General features: G+C 36.9%; 1 protein-coding gene across 4 annotated transcripts in view; it reads left to right on the top strand.

Annotated features, from left to right (window-relative positions):
- The window catches only part of LOC136825457 (coiled-coil domain-containing protein 9-like), a 74,355-nt gene that overhangs the window by 33,829 nt on the left and 13,086 nt on the right, over positions 1-27,440 (top strand). For all 4 annotated transcript variants that reach the window (XM_067081928.1, XM_067081930.1, XM_067081929.1 and 1 more), the window contains 4 exons: positions 7,628-7,761; positions 9,447-9,499; positions 12,032-12,154; positions 20,694-20,893. In XM_067081928.1, the coding sequence (XP_066938029.1) occupies positions 7,628-7,761; positions 9,447-9,499; positions 12,032-12,154; positions 20,694-20,893 (510 nt within the window). The remainder of the gene's footprint in view (positions 1-7,627; positions 7,762-9,446; positions 9,500-12,031; positions 12,155-20,693; positions 20,894-27,440) is intronic.

Here is a 27,440-nt window from a genome sequence, read left to right as displayed (position 1 = left end):
AGCGTAATAGGGAATTTTAGCTGTTTTGATTCCGTCAGGTCACAGCATTAATTCCTGTATGACATTAGCATCAAAGAGTATGGAAGTGCATCAGGAGATGAACTTATGATTTCCCATCATATTTCTTTCTTTAGTCTTTAAAATAGTCTTTTAGCGTGTAGACTCACTTGAAAACAGTATCCTGTATTGTTAGTGGTACTTAGGAGGCATTACACCTCCTTAGTGTTTGCTAGTGTCTGTTGGCACGCTTAGGTGAAAGAAGAGATGAAGGATTTATGCCATCAAGTCTGGCCCTTTTTGCAAATGTGGCAGCATCCTTTGGCTTCAAGGATGCATGGATGGGTTGCCGAACAGGTCGTCAGGAGTGGTGTGGAGATGTCATGCTAAAAGAAGGCTTATTAGGAATGTGAGTCATTTTAGAAAGGGCCTGAGATGGAAAGAGATTCGTGGAAGGTCTGTAGTGACATTCATCTTGGCAGGAGTCAGGACTTATAAGAAAAAGCTCTGGCATGGGAACATTTGGTAGAGCCAGATTTCCCTTTATTATGTCTTCAGTAGTGATCTTGATAACTCCCAGAGAAGTGGCAGGAACTAGAGTCAGTCAGTGTCAGGCTGATAAGAGGAAAAGTTGTGACTGCCAACAAGCTTATGGGATGAAAGAGTGGCTATAGAAATGAGAGAACTTTTTGGAACAAGACTGGAAGTAGGAGTTCTTTTGGGAGAGCTACTGGTTGGAGGCTGAATTGGAGTTGAAGATGGAATTGTGGTGCAAGGCTGTAATACAGCTGAAATCAGGGGCAGAACCAGCAACAGAAACATTTTTGAACAGGTAGTCCTTTAGGACTATGGCTGGAATCAAGAATATAAATGGAAGCATGATTATAGTTAGAGTCAGCAGTGTGGCTGAACTTCTTCATTGTATGAGAAGAAAAGAAGACAAGATCCTCCAGAAGTTGGTACAGACTCTCCTTCAGCTTTCTGTAAGGGTAGAGAAGAGGAAGTCTTTAGGCTGATTCACTGGAGCAGGCATAAGAGCATTAGAGGAATAAAAGGCAGGAGTAACATTGGACAATACTAAAGAAGTGCATCAAGGAATAAGAAATTTTAGCAGGTGATGAGGCAGGCTTCCCTTATTGGGGAGGTGTCACCTCTCTCAACTATTGCTGGAATGTTGGTATTTTACTGTATTATATACTTAGGACTGTGTGATTTTTTCAGCATATCACAGTACATTATTTGGGATGAATCTTACCTACTGTTAAAAGTTGCTTATATTTCAGTGCTAATAGGTTAGTCGGCATTCAAACAAAAGAGCGAATGGTTGCCCAGATGACTGTCTAGTCGTATACCTGTTCTCCACTAATGTTTCTAATATTTTTAGCTCTTGTCAGAATTCAACATGCTGCCATTGTGTATTGGTGCTTGTTGATATTTGATGGTTTGGCTATTTGCTGCTATCATGGTACTGTACTTTTATTTTTCCTAGGGTGCCTTCCACTAGAATCAAGGGTAAGAACATCAGGTTTTGTAGGAATGATTTCTATTAGCAGGGTGTTGATTTTTTGTGTCAGCTGTAATGGTATGAAGTGTGATCTTGAGATAGATGTTAGGAAGTAGGGATTTTTGAAGGACTTTCTGTTCTGGTTCATTAGTATAGGAAGAGAAGGAAAGTAGATAGATTGCAAAATCAACTACAGTAGTTAGGTCAGGTCACCAACCTTTTATTTCTCCCCTTTCTTCAGGTCCTTCATCTGAAGTTATTCATACTCAGTGTAGGCTTTTTCTTTGCTATTGCTTTAGTTAGCACTGAGACTTCCTCTCTAGCTCTGCCTCCCGCTCCCTTTCATTTCAGGAAAAGCATATTGAGAAGTTAGGACAGGACATAAACCGTATTTTGGTCAGTACAAGGTTTGTCTGAATTGGTTAGGGGACCGGTCCGGGTACCCCCATAGTGTGCGATGACTTTTGCATTCCCCTATAAGATGTAAGGTGTTAGTGCACTCACTCATCTGTAGCCCGAGCCTAGGACTGTCCTGTGACAGTTGGAAGAGACTGCTGCCAAGGAACTGGGTCGGTTCTCTGGGTGATGTGGTTCTGTGCCCTCCGTCACCTGCCTCCCCATTTTTCATGCTCCAAGTCTTGTATAATGCATTAGCCAAAAGACTGTTTTGGTAAATGTTAATATTCACCATGTGTGTGATGTCTGCCGTCATCGGTGACTAGTATGAGGTTGTTAGCACCGATAGGACAAATTATATAGGTATAGACAATGTTATTAATAATAATGTCTGTGGTGAGTTGTACTTACTCTGATGTTATTTTGACTCATTTGATTGTTTAACCAATCTCTTTGTCTTTTGCTCATTGTAAATCATTGTCTGCTAGCCTATTTCTCCATCGAAATGCACTTGCTCGTTCTTTACATGCTTTTCTTTGGCTATTGCCGAATCTCTTACTTCTGCCTCAATTAATGTTTTTCTTTCCAAACCCACCATGGGTACAGTATCTTCTGTTGTTTCCAAGCTAGACGTTATTCTAGCTACTAAGCTTTCTAAGGATGCATTTTGCGGGAATGCTCTCTAAGTCCGTTGACTTGATTTTGAACTAGGTGGGAGAGTCGTTGTAACTCTTCTCCCCCTTGCCTCCCAACATTTCCCATTTTCTTTTGCACAGCTGACTTGTGTGGATTCAGCTGAGCTGCTTCAGATTGTAGTTCCCTGTCTCCCCTTTCATCGAGTTGCAGATGCGATGCAGGTACTCAGCTGCTGTTGCCTCATGTTGCCAGCTGTCGCCTCCTGTCACCCAGCTGTTGCCTCCTGTCGCCCAACTGTCGCCTCTTGTCGCTCTTGTCGCCCAACTGTCACCTACTGTCACCCTCTGGTGGAAGAAGAGTTTGAATCAGAGGTATCTCCTTCAGTTTGATCGGCGTTTGCTGGAGTGCTTCGCTGTAGTATCTTCATTTAGTTGAAGAAAAAGGCCATGTAGAGAATAGATCTTGGTTGTCTTCAAGTATTTTGGCACCCTTTAAGCATTTGGAGAAAGAGAACTCAAGCTTTCTCCTTCAATTAGAGTGCGTATCATAAGTTTTCTTGTACTTTGGCACACAAAACTCTCTATAAGTCTGCCAAGGCTTGTCATCTAGTTGTTTGCAAAGTCGCGGTGCACCCCATCTTATGATACAGGTGCTTAATCGATGCTTAAACTGTCTTCAGTTGAAGATTCTGTTTTCTTTATCTCTTCTTTGAAGAGATAAACTCGAGTCTAACAAGTGCTTTGGAAATGCTGAGGTGGAGTCTGTTTAGATTGTTGAAGTGTTTATCTTCTATTGAACTTTTTCTCAGTATAATTGCCTCTTTTTTGCATCAGCTTAGAGAGATTGAGGTGCCAGCTTAGTGCGTTTGTGGTGCCAGCTTAGGGAGGTTGTGGAGCCAGCTTTAGGCATTTTTGGCTCCAGCGGGAGTTCCGTAAGGAAGAGTGTTAGTTTTTAACTTGCACAGTCAAACTCAAATTTGACACTGCAGGCTAATGTCTTCATGCTTATACTAACTTGGTTTGGAAGAAGTGAGAACACTTATGCTCCTATCTGTAGTAAAGGCTTATGCTGCACAGGATATGGCACTGTTTTGGTTTCTCCTGTAGGTCGCTTCTAAGTCACTCTCTTTAAGGTGATAAGGAGGATATATTGGGCACTAGTCATATTTTATACTTTTCAGGGATCAGTTGAGCCCTCAGGTTCTAGTAGATGGCCAATTGCAGGTCTCCTGGCATGCTTGGAGAGACTTAAAGCTGAACCTTAAGTGGTGGAGACACTGAAGGAGAGTTATGATTTCTTTTAGGTTCCCCTCCTTTGGTTTAGTCTCATGTAGCTGTTCTTTTGTGTCTTCTCCAGCAGAAGTATCTCATTCTTTATAAGGAGGTTGTAAATTAGAAGGAATGAAATGGAGCAGGTGTCAGTAGTTCACTGGGATTTTACCTCTGACTTTTTCCGAGCTCCATAAGCAACCGGAGATAGGCACCTAGTGTTGGACATATCGAGACTGAACAACTTTATGTGTCTGTCCCCATGCTTTCTGGTTTTTCCAGCATGGTTTTAGTGAGTTTCCAAAAGAATGATTGGATGTTTCGGTGGACATGCAGAAGACATTTTTCTCGTACCAGAACATTCTCAGTCACGCAAGTTCCTTCGAGGTGTATTTACAAAGAAGGCATTGCTGTTCAAGGCACTTTGTTTCAGCTTGTGTACAATGCCTCTACAAATGTTCACAGGGGACATGTTACCCATAGGCAGATGGTGTCGACTTTTAGGAGCAAGAATTCTTTTCTACTGAATCAGCTGGTTCAAGTTGGCCAAACTCTGTCAACAGTATTTCAAATGCCAAGGATATGTTGCTTCACCAGGCTCAGTCTGTGCGTATTATGATTTTCGATCGGCTTCCCTAGCTCCTCTTCAGTACATTCTTATCTGGTGAGGATCCTTGCAATTTGCAGGATTATCTGTCAGAAGACAAATAGGCACTTGCTTCCCAAAGAATATTAGCCCTTAACGAAGTTTCCTATGTGGTAAGGGGTTTCTTTGTTAGGAAACATGGCCTCACTGGAAAATTTTTCAGAATAATCAGGCACAATTACAGTATAGTCTCAGCATAAGAAATTACAACTTACAGCTAACGTTCATTAAATTTGTAAGTAATGCAGGACCCTCACTGTCGCCATGTTCTGTAGGATGGATGCTGAAACTAAGAGTTGACTGTTTTATTCTTAAACCTATGTCCAGGTTTTGTTTTTTCCACTCTGTCTTGTAACCCAAAACAAAGAATTTTGACAAGTGTCATTACTTACTTACAGTACACCATAGAATGGTCAGCTCTACACATGGTAAAGCATACAAGTCGTCAGGGTGGTGGAAAGACTATTGAAGAATCCTAGTAGGCTTATCCCCGGCCAGAAACTAAGTCGGTGAAAAGATTGCTTGTTTGAGTGAAATGAACAACATGATATTTTTTCGGTAGTTCATTCTGCTGAAGGACAGTGTTTTTGCCATTTGAGGAATCAGGAAGAACAAAATTACCTACAGAATGGCCATTGCATCCGCAAGTTCAACAGTTGCTATAGGATTAGGGGAGTGCTCAGATGTGGACTTACTAGCATGCAGATGAACAGGAATGACCAGTTTATTACTACTCCTTTGAGGGCCCTCAGGCTTGAGCAGTGGATGTGTTTCTTTTAAGTTTGGCCTAAGTCAGACTTATAGGCCTTCCCCTTTTATTTACTCCGAGGAAGTATTGAGCAAATTTCAAGTACAAGAATTGTTCAATGACTCCTGTTGAGCCCTAGTAACCTCAGAGCAAATGATTTTCGGACTCTCCAGCTCTCTCTGTAGATGTCTCTCTTATTCTTCCATTAAGGAGAAATCAACTCAGACTACCGAATTCCATGCACTTCCACTGACTTGTGCATCTCACACTTAACTGCTTGGAGATGTTGGACCATATCCTCCCAATAAGGGAATTTTCAAAGGTATCATGTTTTCTGTCTCTAATCAAGTGGAAAACAACCATGGCATTGTATCAGAAGCAGCGGTTTGCGTATTGCTCAGGGTGCCATTCTAGAGGAACTTTCAGCAAATGTACCCCTGTAGACATCAAAGTTTCCCTGCTCTCTTTGATATAGTAAGAGTTTTTCACTGTCTACTTTCAAGGTTATCGTTTCATGCTTTCCTCATTATTGCATCACATGCAATTAGATCTGGCTGACGATCAGCACCTTAAGGTGTTGAGATAAGTTGAGACTGAAGCCCCCCTACAACTCAGTATCAATCTCTCTGGAATTTAGATGCAGGTCTAAATTTTATTTGCAGATCCTTTTAAGCCTCTAGAATGATTTCCATTGAATTATTTACTATGAAACTCTTTTATTTAGCACTATTGGCAGTTAAAAGAGTAAATTTATGGTAAGCACTCTCCTTAAGGCTGTTGTAAAGGGAATGCTAATTTATCTTTTTGCCATAGAGCTGAGAATGATATTAAGGATAAGTTTTTCGAGAACAGTAAGAATTCCAGTTCGTGGGAAAGAAGAGGAAATACTTCTCTGTCCTTTTGGGCAATTAAAAGTTGCTTAGATAGGTTAAGCTTGAAAGAAGCGAAGTTATCCTTTTGTTTTGTGATTTTTGAAAACCTAGAATGTCTTTGTCAAAGGTAAAGCCTGGATTAGGCAAAGTTGACCTTTTGTTTTGCAGTTTTAGAAATGCTAGAGTGTCAAAAGTTAACCCTGGAATAGTCAAAGTTAACCTTGTGTTTTGTGGTTTTAGAAACCTAGAACATTCATGTCAAAGGTTAAGTCTGGAGGAGGCAAAGTTAGCCTTTTGTTTTTTGGTTTTAGAAAACCTAAAATGTCTTTGTCAAAGGTTTAGCCTAGAGAAGGCAAAGTTAACCTTTTGTTTTGCGGTTTTAGAAACCTAGAACATCCTTGTCAAAGGTCAAGTTGGAGGAGGCAAAGTTAACCTTTTGTTTTGTGGTTTTAGAAAACCTAGAATTTCTGTGTTTGTTTAGCCTGGAGGAGGCAAAGTTAACATTTTGCTTTGTGGTTTTATAAACTTAGAACATCTTTGTTAAGGAACACGAGGTTCTTTATGACACTTGATGTGGCTAGCGCATGAGAACTAGCTCGGTGCCTTTAACCTTTATTGAAGGTAAACATTAATAAAATTAGAGCTATTGCAACTTCATTTAATTTTATGACAAGATGTTGTTGAGGATGGGATTAATGCAGCGCACTAGAAGTGCAATGTGGTTTTTGCCACTCACTACCTTAAGTATGCAAAATTGAGTTTGAAAACAGTAAAGCCCTTTGTCGGCTACTAGTATTGGGTAGTCTTTTCCTGAACTGAAGAAAGGAAAATCTTTTAGGCTCTTTGTTTTAAATCCCAGGTTTAAATATCCTGGGGAGTATGAAGGTACATAATTGTATAGGAGCGTACCTGTTTACCATAAAGGTATTTATTTTTAGTGACTGTCATTTTATAAGGCTTTTGGACCCAGGCACAGAGGTCCCCCCATGCTGCTTCAGTTTCATTCTGGCTGAATTGAAGTGGTTTTCTCCGCAAGGCTGACCTTCACTGCACACGTATGAGAGCCTTGCTCCCTGAATGGAATCCAACTTCTGGCGGCAGTAAGATCCAGAAAGGATTCTAGATCAGGTAAGAATGTGTTGGGTTTCATTCAAGAAACCTTTAGCTCAACTGGCTGGATGGATTTTGTCTAGCTGCACTACCCACCATCCTTTTCTTAGTGTGGGAATCAGCTCTCTTTAACAGCAGTTAAGATTCATCCTAAATAATAAAAATTTTCATAAAATTTATTATTTGGATACTTAACTGCTGTTAAAATAGACGTCAACCAGCCTCCCCACAACTTAGTGGGCTGTCAAGGAGAATGCTGACAAGAGCTGAAATATTCAAAACACACATGGTGGAGAACAGGTGTACTAGACAGTCATCAGGGTAACCATTCTATCTTTTGTTTGAATGCCAACTAGCCTATCGGCACAGAGATATAAGCTATTTTTCAGTAGGTAAGTATCTAAATAATAGATTTTATTATAAATTTTATATTTTTTTATTTTCTTTCAGAACAATGACCAACAAAGAGAATATGAAAAATGGAAGGCAGAGAGGGCAGCCATTGATGAAGCAAGATTGACAAGAGGCAAAACAGACGGTGGTTCCTGGCGTAGAGAGTGGGATAATGACAAAATTAGTCAGGGGTAAGAATGTGATCAAGGATCAGAAGAACTGCAAATCTGAAACTGTTATGCTAGGTCAAGAGTGCTCTTTGAGTACATGTATTGATTTCTTTTAAAACTGTCTTAGTTTTAATTCACTCTAGGTTTAAGCCATGAGCACCTTTGAAATACAACATTGTTAATTTTACAAATTATCGTTATTAACATATGTACATTAATTTTTTCCTTTCATTAGACATTCACTGATTTCTTTGTACTATAATGTTTTGTGCATTTCCATTCTGAATTCTCATATGATCTAGGTCATCATGTATACCCTTTCTTCATGAATTGCGTAACCTTCATATTGGCCTTCATCTCAATGCTTGAATATTTATTTCATTTGTAACTGATGTACCGTATCCCTTTTCATTGCATATCTAAAACATCTCAGTCTTTAAGACCTGTTTATTTATCAGCCTCTGGACACCATATCTGAAAAAATGCCTCATTCTTAAAATGATCTTCCCAATGCCCATTAGCTGTGAATCTAAGCATTTTTTAGTCGCACCTCAAAATTGTCTCTATTTTCCATGAAAGTCCCCTTCTTGTTACTGGATAAAAAAAAAACAGACCTTATACAGTATAGGTCTAACAGATATTGGCTTTGTTTACTGATGGGATATGTACTCTTATCTGAGACCAAGTAGTTTAGCAGTCTTATTCTAATTGCTATTTGGTTTTCTCTCTAACTGGTCTCTTAATTTCTCTAACTGGTCTCTTAATACCATTTTCAATTTTATCTCCTTCATGACCTGCCCTTCCACCACAACACTGATGGCCCTTAATGTATATTTTGTGAATTGCAAATCCCTTATTCCATTCACATTTTGCAATCCTGAGCGTCTGTGATGCCACTGTTTCATTTGGTTAAGTTTTGCATCCACCCTTAACTCTCTCCCACACCATCCATGCAACCACGTTCTTCACTGGACTAGTTCTGCTATCCTTTCTGGTGACTGCCCAAACTGATTTCAATGTTTACAACATTTTTAAGATGACATCCAGTGAATATGATGATAACACCATCTAATCTATGTACAGCAGTTGTAAGTGCTTCCCTTTTTTTTTTCCACTGATGTAGTTTCATCACTCACTTAGTTGTAATGGTACCCATAGCTTTTGTAATAACCATATATTGTTTGTCTATGTACTCTATTACATACTTCTTCGATCCACAAATATGTGGTAAAAACATCTCCCTTTTTAGAGCCAAACTGACAATTGTTGACTTCAGCAATTTTCACAACCTTTTTTGAAGCACTGTCTCTCATAGCATGCTGTAGCAGTCTTAATCCTTAACATTTCACATTGTAGTGATTATTGTTTTCCTAATATATTGTTGTATTACTGTTGTCTCACTTTGTCACTGTGATGTTACTAATTTCCTGTTTATAATATTGTTTTACACTCCTTTCTCCCTCTTCTGTTCTCTGTTCTCATGTCTTTCTTTGTTTTTATATGCTGTGTTCTGGAAAGTTCATCAGTGGAGATTTCTCCATCTGCGTGTAGCATTGCTTGTAAGTTAGCCCTGATGCTTTTTTTTATTTTTAATCATCTCTAGGGTTTACTTTACCTCTTTGAAGTCTAATTCTCCTATTCATAAGAATTTATGCCCCCACTAGCATGTTTGTGGTTCAGTTTGTCCATTTTGCTTCTCATTTCAGAGAATATGAAGATTTTGGCCCAGTCTATGATCCTAGATATCCCAGAAGTAAAAGTAAGTGCTCTCTGATTTTTTTATTTATTTTATTTTATGTGTTATAAATTGGCATCACTGTTTAAGATAATGAAGATTCTACTGATCATGATTTGAAGAATTAAGGGGGAATGGGAATGATCATACTGTAGTAGAATATTTTTCTATTAGTTATTATATTTTTGTTCCATGAGAAGAGGCCAGCATTCTTTCACTCAACATGTGTGTAAGGGCCATATCATCTGACTGGTATTATAGAGGCAAAACCTCTTACTTCATTTTTTTCTAACTACATGTGCAGTTGTTCCTTTTCTCAAGAAAGCAGGGAAAGCTTTTTACTTTGTTCAGTTTATAAATTGGTATACAGCTTCACATTATTTAGCACATCCAAGGATAATGGAACTTTTAATACCAGCTTCTTAGATTAATTCGTAAATGAAGAATGAAACTTTTCAAGTCTTCGTTTGTTTAAAATGCTTGAATTATTTTCATTTTTAATATAAGTGTATCTCTAAGTTACATCTTGGAAATAGGATTATATTTTAAAATTGTTTGCATTCAGTAATGCTGAGCCTTGTGGGAATATTAATATTACCTAGTGATTCCATTATAGAGTGAATGTTCCCCATAGGGAGGTAGTTCTGTCAGTGCATCTCACGCAGTGCACTGTAGGCATTACTCAAGTTTCTTTGAACCATCCCTTTGGAAGCTAGCTGCAACCCCTTTCATTCCTTTTACTGTGCCTCCATTCATATTCTCTTTCTTCCGTCTTACTTTCCGCCCTCTCCTAACAGTTGTTTCATGGGGCAACTGCAAGGTTTTCCTCCTGTTACACCTTGAAAACCTTTTTATTCTCAATTTCCCTTTCAGCACTGAATGACCTCAGGTCTCAGCACTTGGCCTTTGGCCTAAATTTTATATTCCATTCCTTTCCAGAGTGAATTTTGAGTGTGTTTAATAATCTTGCATTTTATTTCATGTTTTATGTAACTAATAACCCATGTATGTACTTAGAATGTTACTTTATATAATATTCAGTTGAAATCAAGCACAGGCAGTCCTCGGTTAACAGCAGGCTCAGTTAATGACAATCCGGTTTTATGGGGCTTGTCTAGTGACAAAAATTGGCAATTTTCGCCACCGAAAATCGCCGATTTCCACCACCGAAAATCGCCGATTTCCGCTTATCACAGCCAATAATTGGGTATTGGCGCCAATACATACCTAACAGAGGCGCCGATAATAAAAAATCGGCGCTTTTCGGCGCCAAAAAGCCTGAAAATCGCTGAAAAAGCGCCGGAAATCGCCGATTTTCAGTTAGTGGCAATTTTCGGTTATCATCACACCCCCAGATCGGAACCCCCGCCGATAACCGAGGACTGCCTGTACAGTGGACCCCCGCCTTTTCGTGATTCCAGATTTATGGTTTCACCTATTCGCAGATTTTTCTGTGGAACGTATATACACATTATCCACAGAAAATTTGCCTATTCGTGGTATTTTTCATAGAGAAATATTTACTAATTAGTGTACAGGCAGTCCTTGGGCTACGACGGATTCGGCTTACGATGTTCCAAGCTTACGATACTTTTCAAATATATTCATCAGAAATTATTTGCTGGTTTATGACACGTTCTGGGGCTATGACGCTTACAACGCCAATCCAATGGAAGAAATATGGCTCCAAAATGGCAGAATAATGAAAATTTGGAGTTTTTTGATGAAAAATTTAATAAAAATGCAGGTTATGTTCATTTTCAAGATACCCAAAGGATTAAAAGTAAGGTTTTCTAAGGTTTTCTTGTGATTTTTGATGATGTCGCAGCTTACGACGATTTTCGGCTTATGATGTGGCGTAGGAATGGAACCACTGTCGTAAACCGGGGACTGCCTGTATATTCATATAATTTTTGTGACTAAATGCATTTTTTGTGATAAAACTATTAAAATACTCAGGATGGAGTTGAGCCACTGTAGTGACATTGAAGTTTCCCATGTAAAGACCATCACCATACACATAATAAGGTAATTAAAATCATACTTGTGGCAAGAATGCAGGTACTTTATGGAAAACTGTCATTAGAGTATGGTGATTAATTTGTTCAGAAGAGAAAAATATCACTGTATAAGGAGTAGGAACTTTATAGCAAAATGGCATCATAGAGTGGAGATCATATATTTAAAGGTCTCTCCATATGTATGTAATTATAGTAAGAAGCATGGACCCTACCTGTAAAAGAAAGTCTTGGATAAAAACTGTACTAAGAAATTTAGGGTCTCATTTAGTGGCATGGGGGAGATTGATTAGAAAAGAGATTGGAAGCCTGACCAGTGATTCTGACAACGTAAATCCAGAGAAATCGAGAGTTCTACCCTGAGGAAAACACTTTTGGATAAAACCAGAAGCAGTGCATGATGTTTTTCAAAAATTTGTGCTACTATGTATCGTGGTAGAGGAAGAGAAGCAGAAGTATTTTGTGGGGTTTGAGTTAGATGGTAGATCAGGTATGAATTTTGCAAGAAAGAAATTAATCTTAATTTTTTCCCCATCAGATGAAAATTACAAGTTGGCTGACTTGATTCATCTTCCAAATAATGATGGTTCTGCACAACCTAGTCAGCAGCAGCGTAAATCACAGAGAGAACGAAGAAAGGGGAATAGCCATGAATCTAGAGGTAAATAAGGAAATGGACTTTTGACTGTCAGTTATTAATTAAATTTAAGGAAAATTTCAGATAATTGTAAGGAAGTTTGTAATGCATGATTGATTGCTTAATTTAATTTATAAACTGGCCCCACAGCAACTATGGTAATCAATGCTTGAAGGACATTTTTATAAAATAATTCACTTGCACTGACAAAAAAAATCATAAAACTTTTTTTACACCAATAATGGTCATACATTTTAATATTACTTAAATGTTCTCATGCATTTGAACCATAAATTTGCATATAAAACAGGTTAAAAGTCAAATTTTGTCCTGTAGAATCTTGCAGTAACAAACTCCATGCAGCATTTAAGGCATAAGTTACTGGTAAGTGGCAGTTATCAAATTTAGTTTTCCAGTTTAGCATAGTTTATGATTTAGCAAACTCCACCAATAAACTATTGAAACACTTGATAAACAATTGAAACTGTAAAAATTAAGACTACAAATATAAAGTTGTGTAAAACACACTACTTCCATATACAACAGGGCATGAACTGATGAGAAAATGTGAATACTACACAATTATCACAAAGGTTATACAGTACAAGATATAGCTGTCTACGGTGAAGTTATAGGCTGTAAACAACACAACCAGTTGACTGCCAGAGTAAAATCAGTAAGAAAGATTAACATTGGAAAAAGCTATCACAAAGGATATAGAAGAAAAATACATAGCACAAAGACTTTATTTTTTGCCACTCTCATAATCACTGTTAAATGGTATTCTTTCCTGGCTTAACTCATACAGTGCTAAATAACTGCATTTCATGGTTATCTCATAGGTCAGCATAATTATTGGTATCTTACCATAACAAAATTGTCCAGATTGGAAACATTTATGTTATCTAGAGAACTGTGCTAATGAAATGGCTCTTATTGAAAGGTGCTAGTGTAGTGGCACTTATGAAAGGTAAAGATAATAACTAGGTTTTATGAAAAATATGCAGCTTCCATAAAAAAATACTGTACATAGTTTCCTATTTGTGCTTACTTTCCACCCTCTCCTAACAATTGTTTCATAGTGCAACTGCAAGGTTTTCCTCCTGTTACACCTTTCAAACCTTTTTACTCTCAATTTCCCTGTCAGTCCTGAATGACCTCATTGGTCACAGCACTTGGCCTTTGGCCAAAATTTTATATTCCATTCCATTCTCATTTCATGTGCAGTCACCCTGGGAAGTTCTGGCACACTTTTCATTGCGTTGCAGACAAGAGTTTACAAAATAGTAACTGGCAGCTTTAACTAGGCCATCCCTCACGTCCTTAGACTGTAACATAGTATCACTCAGACTTTCACCAGGTCATATGTAGCCTACTTCAGGAAAACTGTAGACTTTTGTTCTTATTGATTTTAGCAGATTCCAATATTATAAGAGATAGAGAAAGCACTTGTTGGTGTGTAATCTGCACTGCTTGCTTCTCTGAAAATAAATTTCCATTCTTTTTCCTTAACCATGTGTATTTGTTTGGCCAGAATTGCTGCAACTAACTACAATATTATCTTTTAAGATATTAGGTAAATGAAATAATGAATAGAGTGTGAATGGGTATAGTTATTTGTACTGTACTCAACAATATATTTGCAATCTATACAACAATTTTCATGACCTGAATTCCTCGTTGGGAAAGTCAGTAGAGATGTCAGCTAGCACTCGCTAGGCCCAAGTTCAAGTCTCCGGCCGGCTAATGAAGAATTAGAGGAATTTATTTCTGGTGATAGAAATTCATTTCTCGTTGTAAGGTGGTTCAGATTCCACAATAAGCTGTAGGTCCCGTTGCTAGGTAACCAATTGGTTCTTAGCCACGTCAAATAAGTAAAATCCTTCGGGCCAGCCGTAGGAGAACTGTTAATCAGCTCAGTGGTCTGGTAAAACTAAGGTATACTTAACTTTTTCACAAAGACCTATATGTTTCTTGTAAGAAATAAATGTAAATAAATAAATAAGTTGATAAATAAACAAGTAAAGGCTGTTAATAGTCAAACCATTGCAACATAAAACTATAGATATTAGTCAATTAACATATAATATCTTGGACATTGAACCCATTATCTTTTCACAAAAGTTTTTATTTCATTCCGTTTAGGATTAAGTGACTCCCAGTCTGATTTGCCATGTCATATTAAGTGCTTTCTGGTCTTGGTATCACTTACAGCCCATTTATTAGTCATATAACCCCAAAGACTTTTAACCCTCTCGCTGTTACGGGGGTTCCTATAGCGCTACCCGGTACACAGCTTATACCATGGAGGGAAAAGTGGGGCTCGCGTGGAAAAGTTTCTTTGTAAAAATCGATACGTCCAAACTATAACTGATAGAGGCTTCTGGTTTGTTTTATGATGTCGGCAAATGATGTAATTTTTTCTAAAGCAATCAGAAAATCTTTGCAAGGCTTAAAAATAATAAAAAAAAGACATGATGAACGTGAAATTTTTAAGGAAAATCGTAGATATTTCTTTGAAATAATCATGAAAAATATAATAATTAGGTTTGAGGAGTTTATTTTATAAGTAAAGTTGTGTGGAAATGTTTGAAATTTCACGTGAAAGCAATCTAAGTAAGAAATAAAGATAGAAAAAAAAATAAAGGTGGCATTAGAAAGCTGAATAAACTTCCTATAAAATGCACAAAATAACGATATATGTATTGTTAGAATAAAATTGAGAAATTGTCGTTAGATTATGGGCAATCTTTTTTCTTTTTCTTAGAAAAAATACAGCAATGAGTTTTATATATAAACGTTGATATTTTTACGTTTTGCTGTTCAGCATGGTAAAGTACAAAGAATGGCCATTTGAATGATATATAATACATACACATTGACGTTATTTACAGATGCACAAACAGGCGTACAAAAAGTTATCTACGCATGCATAAATTCCGGCCGAACTACGGCATTCAACGCGTATATATATACGCTGACATTTTTTGTAATTGCTCGGTAATAAATAATGCCAAAAAAAAAGTTAAAACTGCGATGGAAAACTGAATAAATTTCCTGTATATATATTACTTAAAATCAATAGGTGTTCCTAGTAAATAATTGAGCAATTGAAGCTCAAAGTCGTAAGTTTTGTTTTTTTCACATAAAGTCAAGTGTTCGCTAAAGATTGTTATATAGAAACGTTGATATTTTTACATTTTGCCATTCAGCACGATAAAGTACAAAGAATGGCCATTTGAATGATGTATAATACATGCACATTGAAGTTATTTACAGATGCACAAACAGGCGTACAAAAAATTACTCACACACTCGTAAACCTTTGGCCGAACTGCGGGCTCGACTGGGTTCTTGAGTGCTCATATTTACGCTTACATTTTTCATAATTACTCAGTAATGAATAATGCTAAGAAAAAAGTGAAAATTGCAATGGAAAGCTAAATAAATTTTCTATAAAATGGCCCATAAAAGCAATAAGTGTTCCCAGAAAAATTGAGCAGTTGAAGCTGAAAGACGTAAAATGTTGTTGAAAGACAAATATATGTAAAAAAAAAGTAAATTCCTATTTATCTTATCAAAAAACACTTGAAATATTATTCAAAATACTCAACAATCACTTGCAAACACTTTTATAACAATAGCAAAAGCGAAAGCACTTCACAAACGCAGATAAATGACAACAAAGCAAAAAATGTGAGTGCTAAAAAGACGTGTTGAACTTGGTCACAATAGGAGGTGCAGTGCTTTAGTTGGGGGAGGACTGTGGTGCATGCGCGATACCTATCGGTTACCTGTTTACGTTTTCTTGTAAGTCCAAGATCTGCCCACGCAATGGCCCAGTCCTCGTTTTCTTTGGATGACTTTTGTTTTTGGTGAATTTCCCCTGAAAATAACTCACGGATGACGCAGAAATCGCGTCTTCGGAGCACTTATGGCAAAAAATTTATTGACACGGTTTCGCATCATCGGATCGCCAGAGGGTTAATGGCATTTTAGTCAGGCGGCTTTGTTTGCCATTCAGTTCTGATTACTTGCGGATGTTCTCTAAACCATTCTTTTACAATTTGGGCAGCATTATTAACAGAAGAGTTGTCCATGACTACATATACAGGTAGTCCCTGGTTAACGGCTTGGTGATTCGGTTTTACGGCTTCATTTAGTGACGAAAATCGCCGATTTCTGCTTACCAGCACCGATAATTGGGTATTGGTGCTGATACATACCTAACAGAGGCACCGATAACCGAAAATCAGTGCTTTTCGATGTCAATAAGCCCCGAAACTCACCAAAAAAGTGCCGAAAGTCACCAATTTTCAGTTAGCAGCGATTTTCGGTTACCATCACACCCTCAGAACGGGACCCCGCCGATAACCAGGGACTGCCTGTATTGGTTCTGGCCTGGGGATTAGCAGGGCCCTCACTGATGCCACCAAAACTTTCTGTAGCTTGCTAATATATTGGGAACTGTTCATTTGTAAGTCAGTGTTTGCAAGTTCCCCTGGACCACTGGCAGCCATCCATTCTATGGGGATGCTACAGTAATTCTTCCCGTCTTCCATGATGGTTGGATGTTTTCAGGTAATAGCTAAAAGTGATAAAACAGTAGTAAAAGGTGATGAAAATTATAATCAAGAAGAAAACGAGCATAGATCCTAGGCCTACTCCCAACCTCTGTGTATACAAAAGTATTCAAATAGTAATTTACATTTAACTTCTGTGTGAAGTATAGATGGATTGTTACCAAAGGAAACACTACTAGAATAAAACAAAGTATCTCTAAAATATGCACTGAATATAATATTAGCTCTGTAAAGCCTTGATTCATATAATAGACCTATACTACTGATACAAATATCCAATTCATATGAATGGTCTATAGTGATATAAAGATTAAATCCTTATTATGGACCTATAATGATATACAATAGTGTCATTTTTATAATAGACCTATAAAAAGAAGTATAAAGGTTTAATCTTTATAATAGACCCAAAATTGGACAAATGCCCAATTCTTGTGATAGACGTTATGACAATAAAACCTTCGTTCTTATGAATGGAAATAATGAAATGAAGCAGCATGATTGCTATAATAGACTTACAATAAAAAGAAAGCTAAAATTCATCTTGAATTACACCTTTTTACTTGGACTATTATTATTCCTACCATTTTTAAATTCAACACATTAGTTGTTTTGATTCAGCTTGTACCCACGTAACCCTTTCCTCATGTAATTTAATCAAAGCTTGCCGTGTTTTCCTGGAATGCCAACAGTGAAACTTCATCATGATAAAGTTGACAGTCTACTGATTTATATTAAATGGTTTGTTTTCCCGCCCACGCAATGGGTGACGTCATGAAGACCAGTGTCACTCAAATATGAGTATATATAGATATCAACAATAATCTAATTATTTGAGTATTAAACATAAATATTCTAATGTAATAGTGAAAGTAAATGCTCACAGTTTTTGAGATTTTGAAGATGAACATGCTCTGTATTTCAATTCTCTAATTTCATCAAACGATAGTTTTGGTTTTTGAAATGTTTCATTAAATTTTGTTAATTCACATTATTTTTCTCCCAATTTTATATACAATATTGTTTGTATGCATATTAATCTTATTCTCGATGATTTGAAAAAGAAAATAATATCTTTTGTGGAACGAAATTCACTGAAAGGTGTGTCAGAAATTTCCAGAGCAACTGTACAGTAACTTTTCTGTATTTATTCTTACTTTCCATGTTTCCTGAAATATAAGACACACCTTTAATTTAACAAGCCCTGAAAGGGGTTAGTACTGTCGGTGCACCTCATGCAGTGCACTATGTATAGGCATTATTACTGAAGTTTCTTTGCAGTGTCCCTTCAGTTCCCAGGTGCAACTCCTTTCATTCCTTTTATTGTACCTCTGTTCATATTCTGTCTCTTCCATCTTACTTTCCACCCTCTTCTAAGAATTGTTTCATATTACAACTGTGAGGTTTCCTCCTGTTATTCCATTAAAACCTTTTTACTCTGTTTCCCTTTCAGAGCTGAATGACCTCATAGGTCCCAGTGCTTGGCCTTTGGCCAAAATTTTAAATTCCATTTCCATATAATTTGGCAAGCTATATTTAAGAAAAATGAGAAATTCATTTTTCATGAACTTTATAGCCTTCCTCAGCTTTGGCCCAAGACTGTAGGCTACTGGTTATTCTGAATTGCTGAAAAATTATGACTGTGATACCATATGTTACTTCTACCCTTCTGTGCTCGTAACATCCACTGATGCAGACGAGTCATAATTCTCTTACCCCAAACAGCTGTGAACTGGAAACAGTATAAGAAACTGTTGGTTGAAGGGGCTGTTTACTCCCTGCACAGGTCAGGTTGCTTGCATGCAGCCATGTTTCACAGAAAGTGCACCAAACATTACCAGCTAACACCTCCACTTTCTTGATACAAATTATGGCTTCACCATAAAGCTATTCATTACTTTAACAGATTCACCAAAGATGTTATTCACATGGTAACTATCACTGAGCTGGGAATTTTAACCATTTAGCAAGAGTTTACTGTCATTACTGTTTATCAGTGAAAATTCATGTATGAGCATGGCTGATGACAGCACCATGTTAGTCTGTGTATGGTCATCATCACTGTTGTCTTTTTTTTTTCCTCAAGATTGTAAGTGGTTGCATCTTCATTGAGAGGTATGGTGACTGGTAAATCAGAATCTTCTTCCAGCCAAGCATCAACAGCATCTTGATTAAAATTAGACTCTTGAGCAAGTGTAAGATGTTCCACACTTGCACCTTTTTGAGACTGCGTACTACCTTGTCAGTAATGATTGCCAGAGACCACAATTTTTTCCAGCGTAAACTGCATCCTTGACACCGAAATTCATTTGAATTGAGAAATTGTATGCAACAAATGGTGTAAAAATACCTTGTAATTTATTTCAAAATTCTGGATTATACTTGGTCCATTGGTTGCAACAAGCTTATTACATTTGAGGGAGATGAACAACAAAGGTGTTTCTGTTCACCAAATCTTCAGTGGGAGGTTGGGGCTTTGCAATTATCTAAAAGTAACACAACTTTACTATTTTGGAAAGTCCTTAAAGCTTTTGAATTATCCTTAACACTAGGAACGAAAAATTTCAGAAGTCAGCCAAGAACTAGAATTGTTTTGGCAATTAACAGAAAGGTGAATAGCGTTCTTGAAACATATAGGCTTTCATAACTTACCAGTGACGAGTAATCTCACATGATGACTAGTAGCATTAGTACAAATGAGAATAGTGATTTGATCAATGGTATTTTTAAAATTCAGAAACTTGCTTTTGTTTCTCTGCTACTAATTTTGAATCTTACATTATAAATTTGATGAGTTGGATTGTGCTCTGCAACAATTTTGCCAAAAGTATTGATGAAATCATTAGCTGAATCTTGGTCTTCAGAACATTTCCACATCTACCTGTATACTGTGTCTGTTCATGAAATGTTTCAGGCATCTAGTAAAAAACTGCACCCGGTTGTAATGTTTGTCATTTTGTGAAGTTCTGCAGCTTTTCTCGTAACATAGGCCCAGTCAGATTTACTCGTTGTGTACATTTCAAACAAAACCATTCATACATTACTTGATCTAGATCTGCAACATTAGAATACATTATATGACAATTTTCTGCAGCTTTGGGGGGCTTCTGTTTTAGCAAAAAATTATTTCAGTTCCTTTGTTTTCTGATATCAGAGTAGATGATCCTATAGTAAATTCTGTCATCAAGATCCTGTAGCTTTCTCCTTTCTCAACCATTTCACAAATGTAATTTTTCTTTCAGGTTTAAAATAACTTTCTTATGTTTCACCTTAGATTGGTCATGTTTCACCTTAGGTTGGCCAATCAGAAGCACAGTTTAACATGGAAACAGTAACACTGAAATGCAATAAAAAAACAATGCAAATACAGGAGTGATGCATGATCAGATGCCCAATAGTACTCAAAGTATTGTATGTGGTTGTGTTTACTCATGTGTTTTCTTAAGTCCAGCAGAGTGTGGGATGAATGTTGCTAGCACTTCTGGTGGCCACTGCAGGTTATAATCAAGTGGCAAAGGGAAGGAATTTGGTAGTGATCTCAAATTCGTTTGATGCATGTTTTTTATTTTATATTCTTTACTCACAAACATCTAGGTAAGTGACATTGACATATAAAAGGATTCTGGATACAAGGCTTTGCAATGTATTATAAAATTGTTAAATGAGATCAAAGTCACATTGCTAGACTTTCATAGGGCTTGTCTGCTACAAGATTGAAGTAGTTATACAGCTACCCAAGTTAAGCCTGAAAACATTTTACTGGCAACAAACATTCATTGTTAGAAACTGTTAAGAGACACTTAAATCTTCTTAAAGTCCATAATTACTAGACTCTACCATACAGTAATAAGAAGCATGGCATAATTTGACCTTAATTGGTACAAAGAATGCTGGTATTTTTTAAAATTTACCTAGCCGTTAGGTACAATACCATTTTATTGTGTTATGTGAAAAATTTACCTGGAATATTTTTCTTTCAGAAAAGTTTGTGAAGGTAGATACTCATCTGGTTCAAAAGCAGCTTAAACTTGGAAGTAATGATCCCAAAGATACTAACTGGAGGAGTCCACCAGGCCCATCCCAAGAATGTGATGAGAAGAGTCCTTCAGAAGATGTTATAGTTATCAGTGATGAAGTTATCAGTGATGAAGTTATAGTTATCAGTGACGAAATGAAAGATGTAAGTGGTTATAGCCTCTAACATGTATATATTTACCCATTATCTCCATCATTAATATTTCTACGTCAGATTTTTCCTTTACAGGATGAGATGAGAAGTGAGTTCCCTATCTTCTTTTGTTTACTTTCTACTGAAATAGTAGATGACATAACTGAAGAAATCACTGTAGATGTTGCAAAAGTTCTACTGTTAAAGACAGTATCACAGTTCAGTTATCCAGGTGTCTGCTGAGCCTTTAATTCTCACATGCATCAGCTGCATGAGCATCCTGGTGAAATCCTGAGGGGCAGTAGCTAGCCCAAAACAAACTCTCAAATTAGGAGACCTTGCCTTCCCTTACAAAATAATGATACTGTACTGCATTTCCTGCCATATAAGTCACTTTTCTCCCCCCAAAAATCTTTAAAAAATCACTCTGTGTTTAATACCCCCAATGGTTAGGTTTGGGTAGGCCTTGGAGTTATGGTAATCAGTGCTAGGTAACACCTGAACGCAACTGTTTGACTCAATAGTTCCCATACACCCCTAGAATGAAATATACATTCTTATAAATTATTAGATAATGATTATAAATCAGTGATGCTAAAATATTAAAACTTCATTGCCATAATTCAATGGCCATATGTTACCATAATATTCATGTATCATGGGACCTTTCAAAACAATTTTTAACCCAATTTTAGATCACACCATACAAGATGCAAAATATGTGTGTGAACTGTTGGCCACAGTTGTGCTGTTACACTGAACATCTATTTGCAAAAGTCAAATAGTACAGTTGTATTTAGAGTGATGATAATTTAATAAAATTTTGTTTTGCTTATTATATCCAGTTAAATTGGATGTGTAATCATCACATCATTGAATTATATAAAATACTAACATTGTGGTCATGTGCCATTTGCATTATGGTAACGTTTACATCCTCAGAATCATCAGCTGACTGAGTTTTACAGATATCTTCATTGCAAAATGATGGTGTGAAGGATGAATAAAAATTTATTATATAAAAAACTTTACATTAAGAATTGGCAATTTTTAACAAGTTGATGATTGTAACGCAACTCTCTCAGTAAACGTGCAATAGTTATAGTAATTAACATTGGCAAACAGCTATTTCTTGATTAGGCTTATGTCTGTCAGTAACTGCTGTTGTTTAAGCCAGTGTTTTATGTGAAATTAAGTGGTTAAATTATAAGAAATGGTAATGAATTATTTGACTAGCCATAAGTTTCGTAACCCAGGTTTAATGTGTGATATTTGTATTTAGCCTTCCAAACATAAACTTCTGGTGGTATTAAATAATCTAAAACTAACTTGGATAAAATATGATTATCAGTGGAATCTACTGAAGTTGAGACAGGTATAGTGAGCCTAGCCAAGTATAATTTACCAAAAATTAAACTTGTACATTAAGCATAGCGTAGGGTAATCTACTAAAAATGGAACACAAGATATGTGATGAAATCATGTTTTAAGGACAAAATTTTAAGGGTTGCAAAATACACAAGATTAGATGATACATGATTATACAGTATACAGTATTTGTTCCCCAACATTCTGTGACTTATTTGATTACTGTAACATTTTTTTCTTTTCTTCCGAGTGTAAATATATCATCAGTTGAATATTAAAACCAAAATTGAACATAAAATCTGCTAGACTATCATTTTGATGCTGTAGATATGAGATGGCTATTGTTGTTTTGGTACTAACACCTTACACTGACAAAACACGGTGTTGTCAGCCTCGCTGACATGAATTTTCACTGGTAAACAGTGATGCCAACAAACAGTTGCAAACAAACAGTTGCTAAATTGTGTCATTTTAATTTTTCTTAGATATACCATGTCAAATTATAGGTGCAGCATACTCTGGTATGTCTTATATGGTGGGAAATACAGTACCTTGTGAAGCTAGATAAATTAGAATGTTACTTGGATGAAATGAAAAATTATAAAAACTAACAGTTCTTTAGTAAACTATCTTAGTTTTGCAGAGTGCTCTTGATGACGATGCAGAGATAAGCATGGTTAGTTTAGATTTTAGTGCAGCCTTTGACCATCATGAATCATAAAGTACTTATGTACAAGCTAAGGTTATTGGAAATTGGTGGAACTTTTGATTAATTTTTGTATGAATTTCTTATTGTCAGAACCCAAAGGGTCTGTGTTGATGGCCAGTACTTTAGCAAATAATGTCATTTCAGATGCTCCTCAAGGCAATGTTCTTGTACCTTTACTATTATCTGTACTAAGGACATGTGGCAAGGTCTTGAGAACAAATTGATTACACACACCAATGATGCTGTTGTTCTTTCTCCACACCTTAGGTGTATGGTTGCAGAAGCCTTGAATAGAGATCTGGTACATATTCATGAGTGGAGTAGACTTTGGGGCATGAGGCTTAAACCTTCTAAAACTCAGTGTGGTAGTTAGTTGATCCAGAACACTTCTGCCTTGCACCCTGATTTACATAGAAATGGTAGAGTTAATATTAAATGTCAGTGACTTTTAAGATTTTAGGTGTAACTTTTGATATGAAATTGACTTTTGAGAAACATATACATAATACTGCTTCCTTTATTTCCCAAGAATTTGGTATGTTCCAGAAATTTTTTGAAATTTATAATGCAGTGATTATATCAAAGGGTTTTAGGTTTTTTCCTTGTTTGGAGTACTTTTCTTGAGTGTGGTCTTTGGGTGCTGACCCTCATCTCAAATTCGGAAAGTTAAGTCATCAGTCAAGTGTATTTTGCCAATTCTTAACATTGATTTGTGGGGTAGATGTAAAGTGAGTTTGTGTTTGTTGCATAAAATGTACTACAGCAACAAATATCCTCTTCACTCTTCATCTCACCTAGCTGTTTTTCCTTGCAACACTGCAGGCTGCTGCTGCCAAAAATGTGTCGTATCAGTCTTTTAGGAGTTTTATTTTGGCTATGCATAACTAAAATATGGAATAGTTGTGCCTAGTGCAGTTGTGGAATATTCTGATCTCCAAATGTTCAAGTGAGGCGCATTCATTCCTGCTCTCTGCTGACATCTATCGTAAGTCAGGTGTATTGGTTTTATTTTCTATATAATTACTTATCAACTTTTCCTTTGTTTCTCTGCAGGCTGATTTCTCTTTGGAGCCCTCATGAGTTTACAATCTGTTGACTCTGTCCATAAGGGGTGTAGTGCCATCAGTGCGCTCATGCAGTGCACTGTAAGCATTACTGAAGGTTCTTTGCAGCATCCCTGCAACCCCTTTCATTCCTTTTACTGTACCCATTCATATTCTCTCATCTTTCTTTCCACCCTCTCCTAACAATTTATAGTGCAACTGCAAGGTTTTCTGCCTGTTACACCTTTAAAACCTCCTTTACTCTCAATTTTCTTTTCAGCTCTGAACGACCTCATAGGTCCCAGCGCTTGGCTTTTGGCCTAAATCTTAAATTCTTATTCTTATTCTTCTTAAGTTGCAGTGATGGCAGCTGTAAAATGATTCCTCCACTGTAAGGAATCTTTATACGTTAAATCTTCCTTACTCCTTAGTTTCAGGAAATTTTTTAGAGTGAACAGTTAAGATTTTATTAGAAAAACCTAAACAGTCACAATATCCTGACTAAAACTCAGCTGATTCAAAAATAATAAGCAGTTGCTTAAGTTGCATGTGTATGTAATTGCAGAAACTGTCTCATGCACAACTATAATAACATCGAGAAAAGCTAATTAGAGAAAACCATTAATTTTATTAAAATATATATTATTTGCATTACCCAAATTGTACAGCTTTTAAATAAAGCTTTTCAGTTTAGAAAATAAAAACTCAGAAATTAGTTTTACGGGTAGTTGTTAATCAGTCAGATAAAAATCAGTTACAGGCAGATGATAGGAATCAATTTTCTGACTTATCAGGTACCATCTTTAATATATGTAGTATACAGAAAGTTATCAGTGGCTTTGGCACTTCTCAAACGACCCATTCCATATGATATCCCTCCTGGTATGTGTTGTGTCCTTACAGCCCCATGTTAGGAGAGGTCCTCTTACTAATTATGGAGTGAAAAAAAGGGTGAATATTACTATCTTCTTAGCACAAGCTCTCTTCTTGATGTCATTGCCTGACTGACCTAAAGAAATCCTTCTGCAGCAGCAGACAGTTCTGGAACAAGATAAAAACTAAATGCAGTACCATTTGGCTAACACTGATAATGAGCTTCAACAATTGAGAAGCATATATGATAAAGTTTTAACTTGAGTTTTCGCTCTTATTCAGCTCTAAAGCAATTCCAAAAAATATATGCATAATAGTCATTTATATTAAACTATTTCATTAATATAAGAGGTTTTTGGATGAATTATGTTTTTCAACCCTCCCATAATAGGATTTAATCATTTTCAAAGAAACTTTGGAAAAAAAAATTAAGTCATCCTGAATACTATTACTTTTATGTACTTTTATGCACTAAATATTTACAGATGATCATTGAGAGAGTTGTAAAGACTGCAAGTCCAATTTAGTCCTCTAAATCTAGTACAGCTTTAGTCCTATTAATCATTTCTAATGCAGGTCTTCAAGTAGTCTTGGGGCTAATATTTATAATTTAGACAAAATCAGCTGATTTTCATAGAGTGGAAGTAATGAAATCAAACTACGTTATTTACTTTTCTTTTACCTCTGAAGTCCTTTGGTTTTATCTTCTTCATTTTGAACAACTCTTGATTGATCTCAAGACTACACTAGCAATTAGAGACTGCCTTACTCAACTTTAAAGTGCAACTGTTGCCCTCTAGCTAGAGATGCTGTTGCAGGTGTGGCATGGTATGTTGTTCTTCTGGAGTTCTCTGCCCCTAGTTTCTAGGATGTAGAAACTAGGCCAGGCATTAATAATCCCTCCTGCTGCTTTGCCCTGGTTCATCTGGTATTGGGTCTGTGGGTAGGTGTAGAACCAACCCTCCCAGAGTTCACTGCTACCTTCTTGGTTGCTGATTTAGATTCCCCATAGTTCCTTCGCCATGCCCTCATGAAAAGGAACAGATGATTCACATCTGGCAAGAAAAAATCCTTTGGGTCTGAGAAAGAAACCAAATCTGACATACTCTGAACATCACAGCTCGTCTTCTATTATAGTATTGGCTAATATGTACAGGTCATTCACAGAAAGAGGACTGGAGCTCTGCTAAGTGATGCTATCAGTCCCTGGGCCTTTGAAACTTCCTCCAGTTTCTTGTTGTTCTCTGTATCCATGGCACTGAAAGTCAAGATTTTGGTGCCTGAGGTGGTCACTGTGCTTGAATGGAACTCCTAGACATTCTGTCAAACTTTGAGGTGCAGTGTCCAGAAGAGAGAAGAGCTGGAAAGAAGTCATAGGTTTCCTGTTATGTGTTGCATACATCAGCAATAGTGTCCACAAGAGCAGTGGTCGTAGGAAATAAAAGAAAAATACTTTTCCTTTGCCTCAAGAATCTGCCTTAACCACCAAGACCACTTTCTTTGGCCTGTACTACTATGGGGTCTCCATCTATCCATGTTAAGCAGGTCACTTGAAGAAGAGGATGAAGGCAGCAAGGTGTGGGCTGGTCTGTGAAGGTCAAATACCTGTTACTCCAGGTGGGAGTCTTGAGGTCAGAAACTGTCAAGCTTCTACCCAGGTAAGGGCATCTGCCAGTACTACTCATGATTGTTTTGTGGTTCTGGCTTCTGATCATGGGTTGATTCACTACCCCATCTCTTATCTCTGTTGTGGCTTGTATGTCTCGTAGGTTCGCCTTATCCCTGAGCCTGTTGTGAATCTTCTTGAGTGTATCCACTTGGGCAACTCCAGTTTTGATGTCTGACCTCAACAAGCCTTGCTGAAAGGTCTGCTGTCCATGGGTGTTCTCCATGGGTGTAGCTGGTACTAAGTTTGTGCACCTGGAAGCACAGGAATTGAAACCAGGTGAGTGAAACCTCACAGGAGTAGGAACTGCTTTTATGATCTTATTGATGACTACCAAAAAAAAAAAAAAGTGACACACCAGTGGTTTGCTTTTTCTTTGCAAAAGCTTGTTGTATCTAGTTGACAAAATAGAGAAGAGGGTCAGAAATGCTTTTATTCTTCTTGAAACCAAATTATTTGGAGAGTTTTTTCCATAATATCAGCCAATAATTAGTTTTATCTGTTAATTTAAAAATGCAGCTTGTTAGGGCAATTGTTGTGTGGAGGCCATTCTTTCCTGGCCTGGAGCTTGGAATAATAAGAAAATTTTTCTAGCTGTTGCGGAGGACTCCTGTCTCCCAGATTTTAAGTCTTTAACAAAAATGCCTTAACATTTCCAAGTATGCATTTTATCATGTCAATGATTTTGCCCTCTCTTGGGGCTGTTCCTTCAGTTTAAGATAAGGCCTGTTGTAATTCTCTCTTAGTAAAAGTAGCATTATATTCTCCCGAGTTATTATCAAGTTGTAATTGGATTTTTGCTGTAGCATCTACTGTAATGACTTTAGGTTTAGTGGATAGTGCTTTTGTTTTGAGATATCTGAAACTGTTCCCCAAACTTTATACCAACACCATAAGGGT

Source organism: Macrobrachium rosenbergii, chromosome 37 (genome assembly GCF_040412425.1).
Source record: "Macrobrachium rosenbergii isolate ZJJX-2024 chromosome 37, ASM4041242v1, whole genome shotgun sequence".
NCBI classification, from domain to species: domain Eukaryota; kingdom Metazoa; phylum Arthropoda; class Malacostraca; order Decapoda; family Palaemonidae; genus Macrobrachium; species Macrobrachium rosenbergii.
This window is presented reverse-complemented; position numbering and strand designations above follow the sequence as displayed.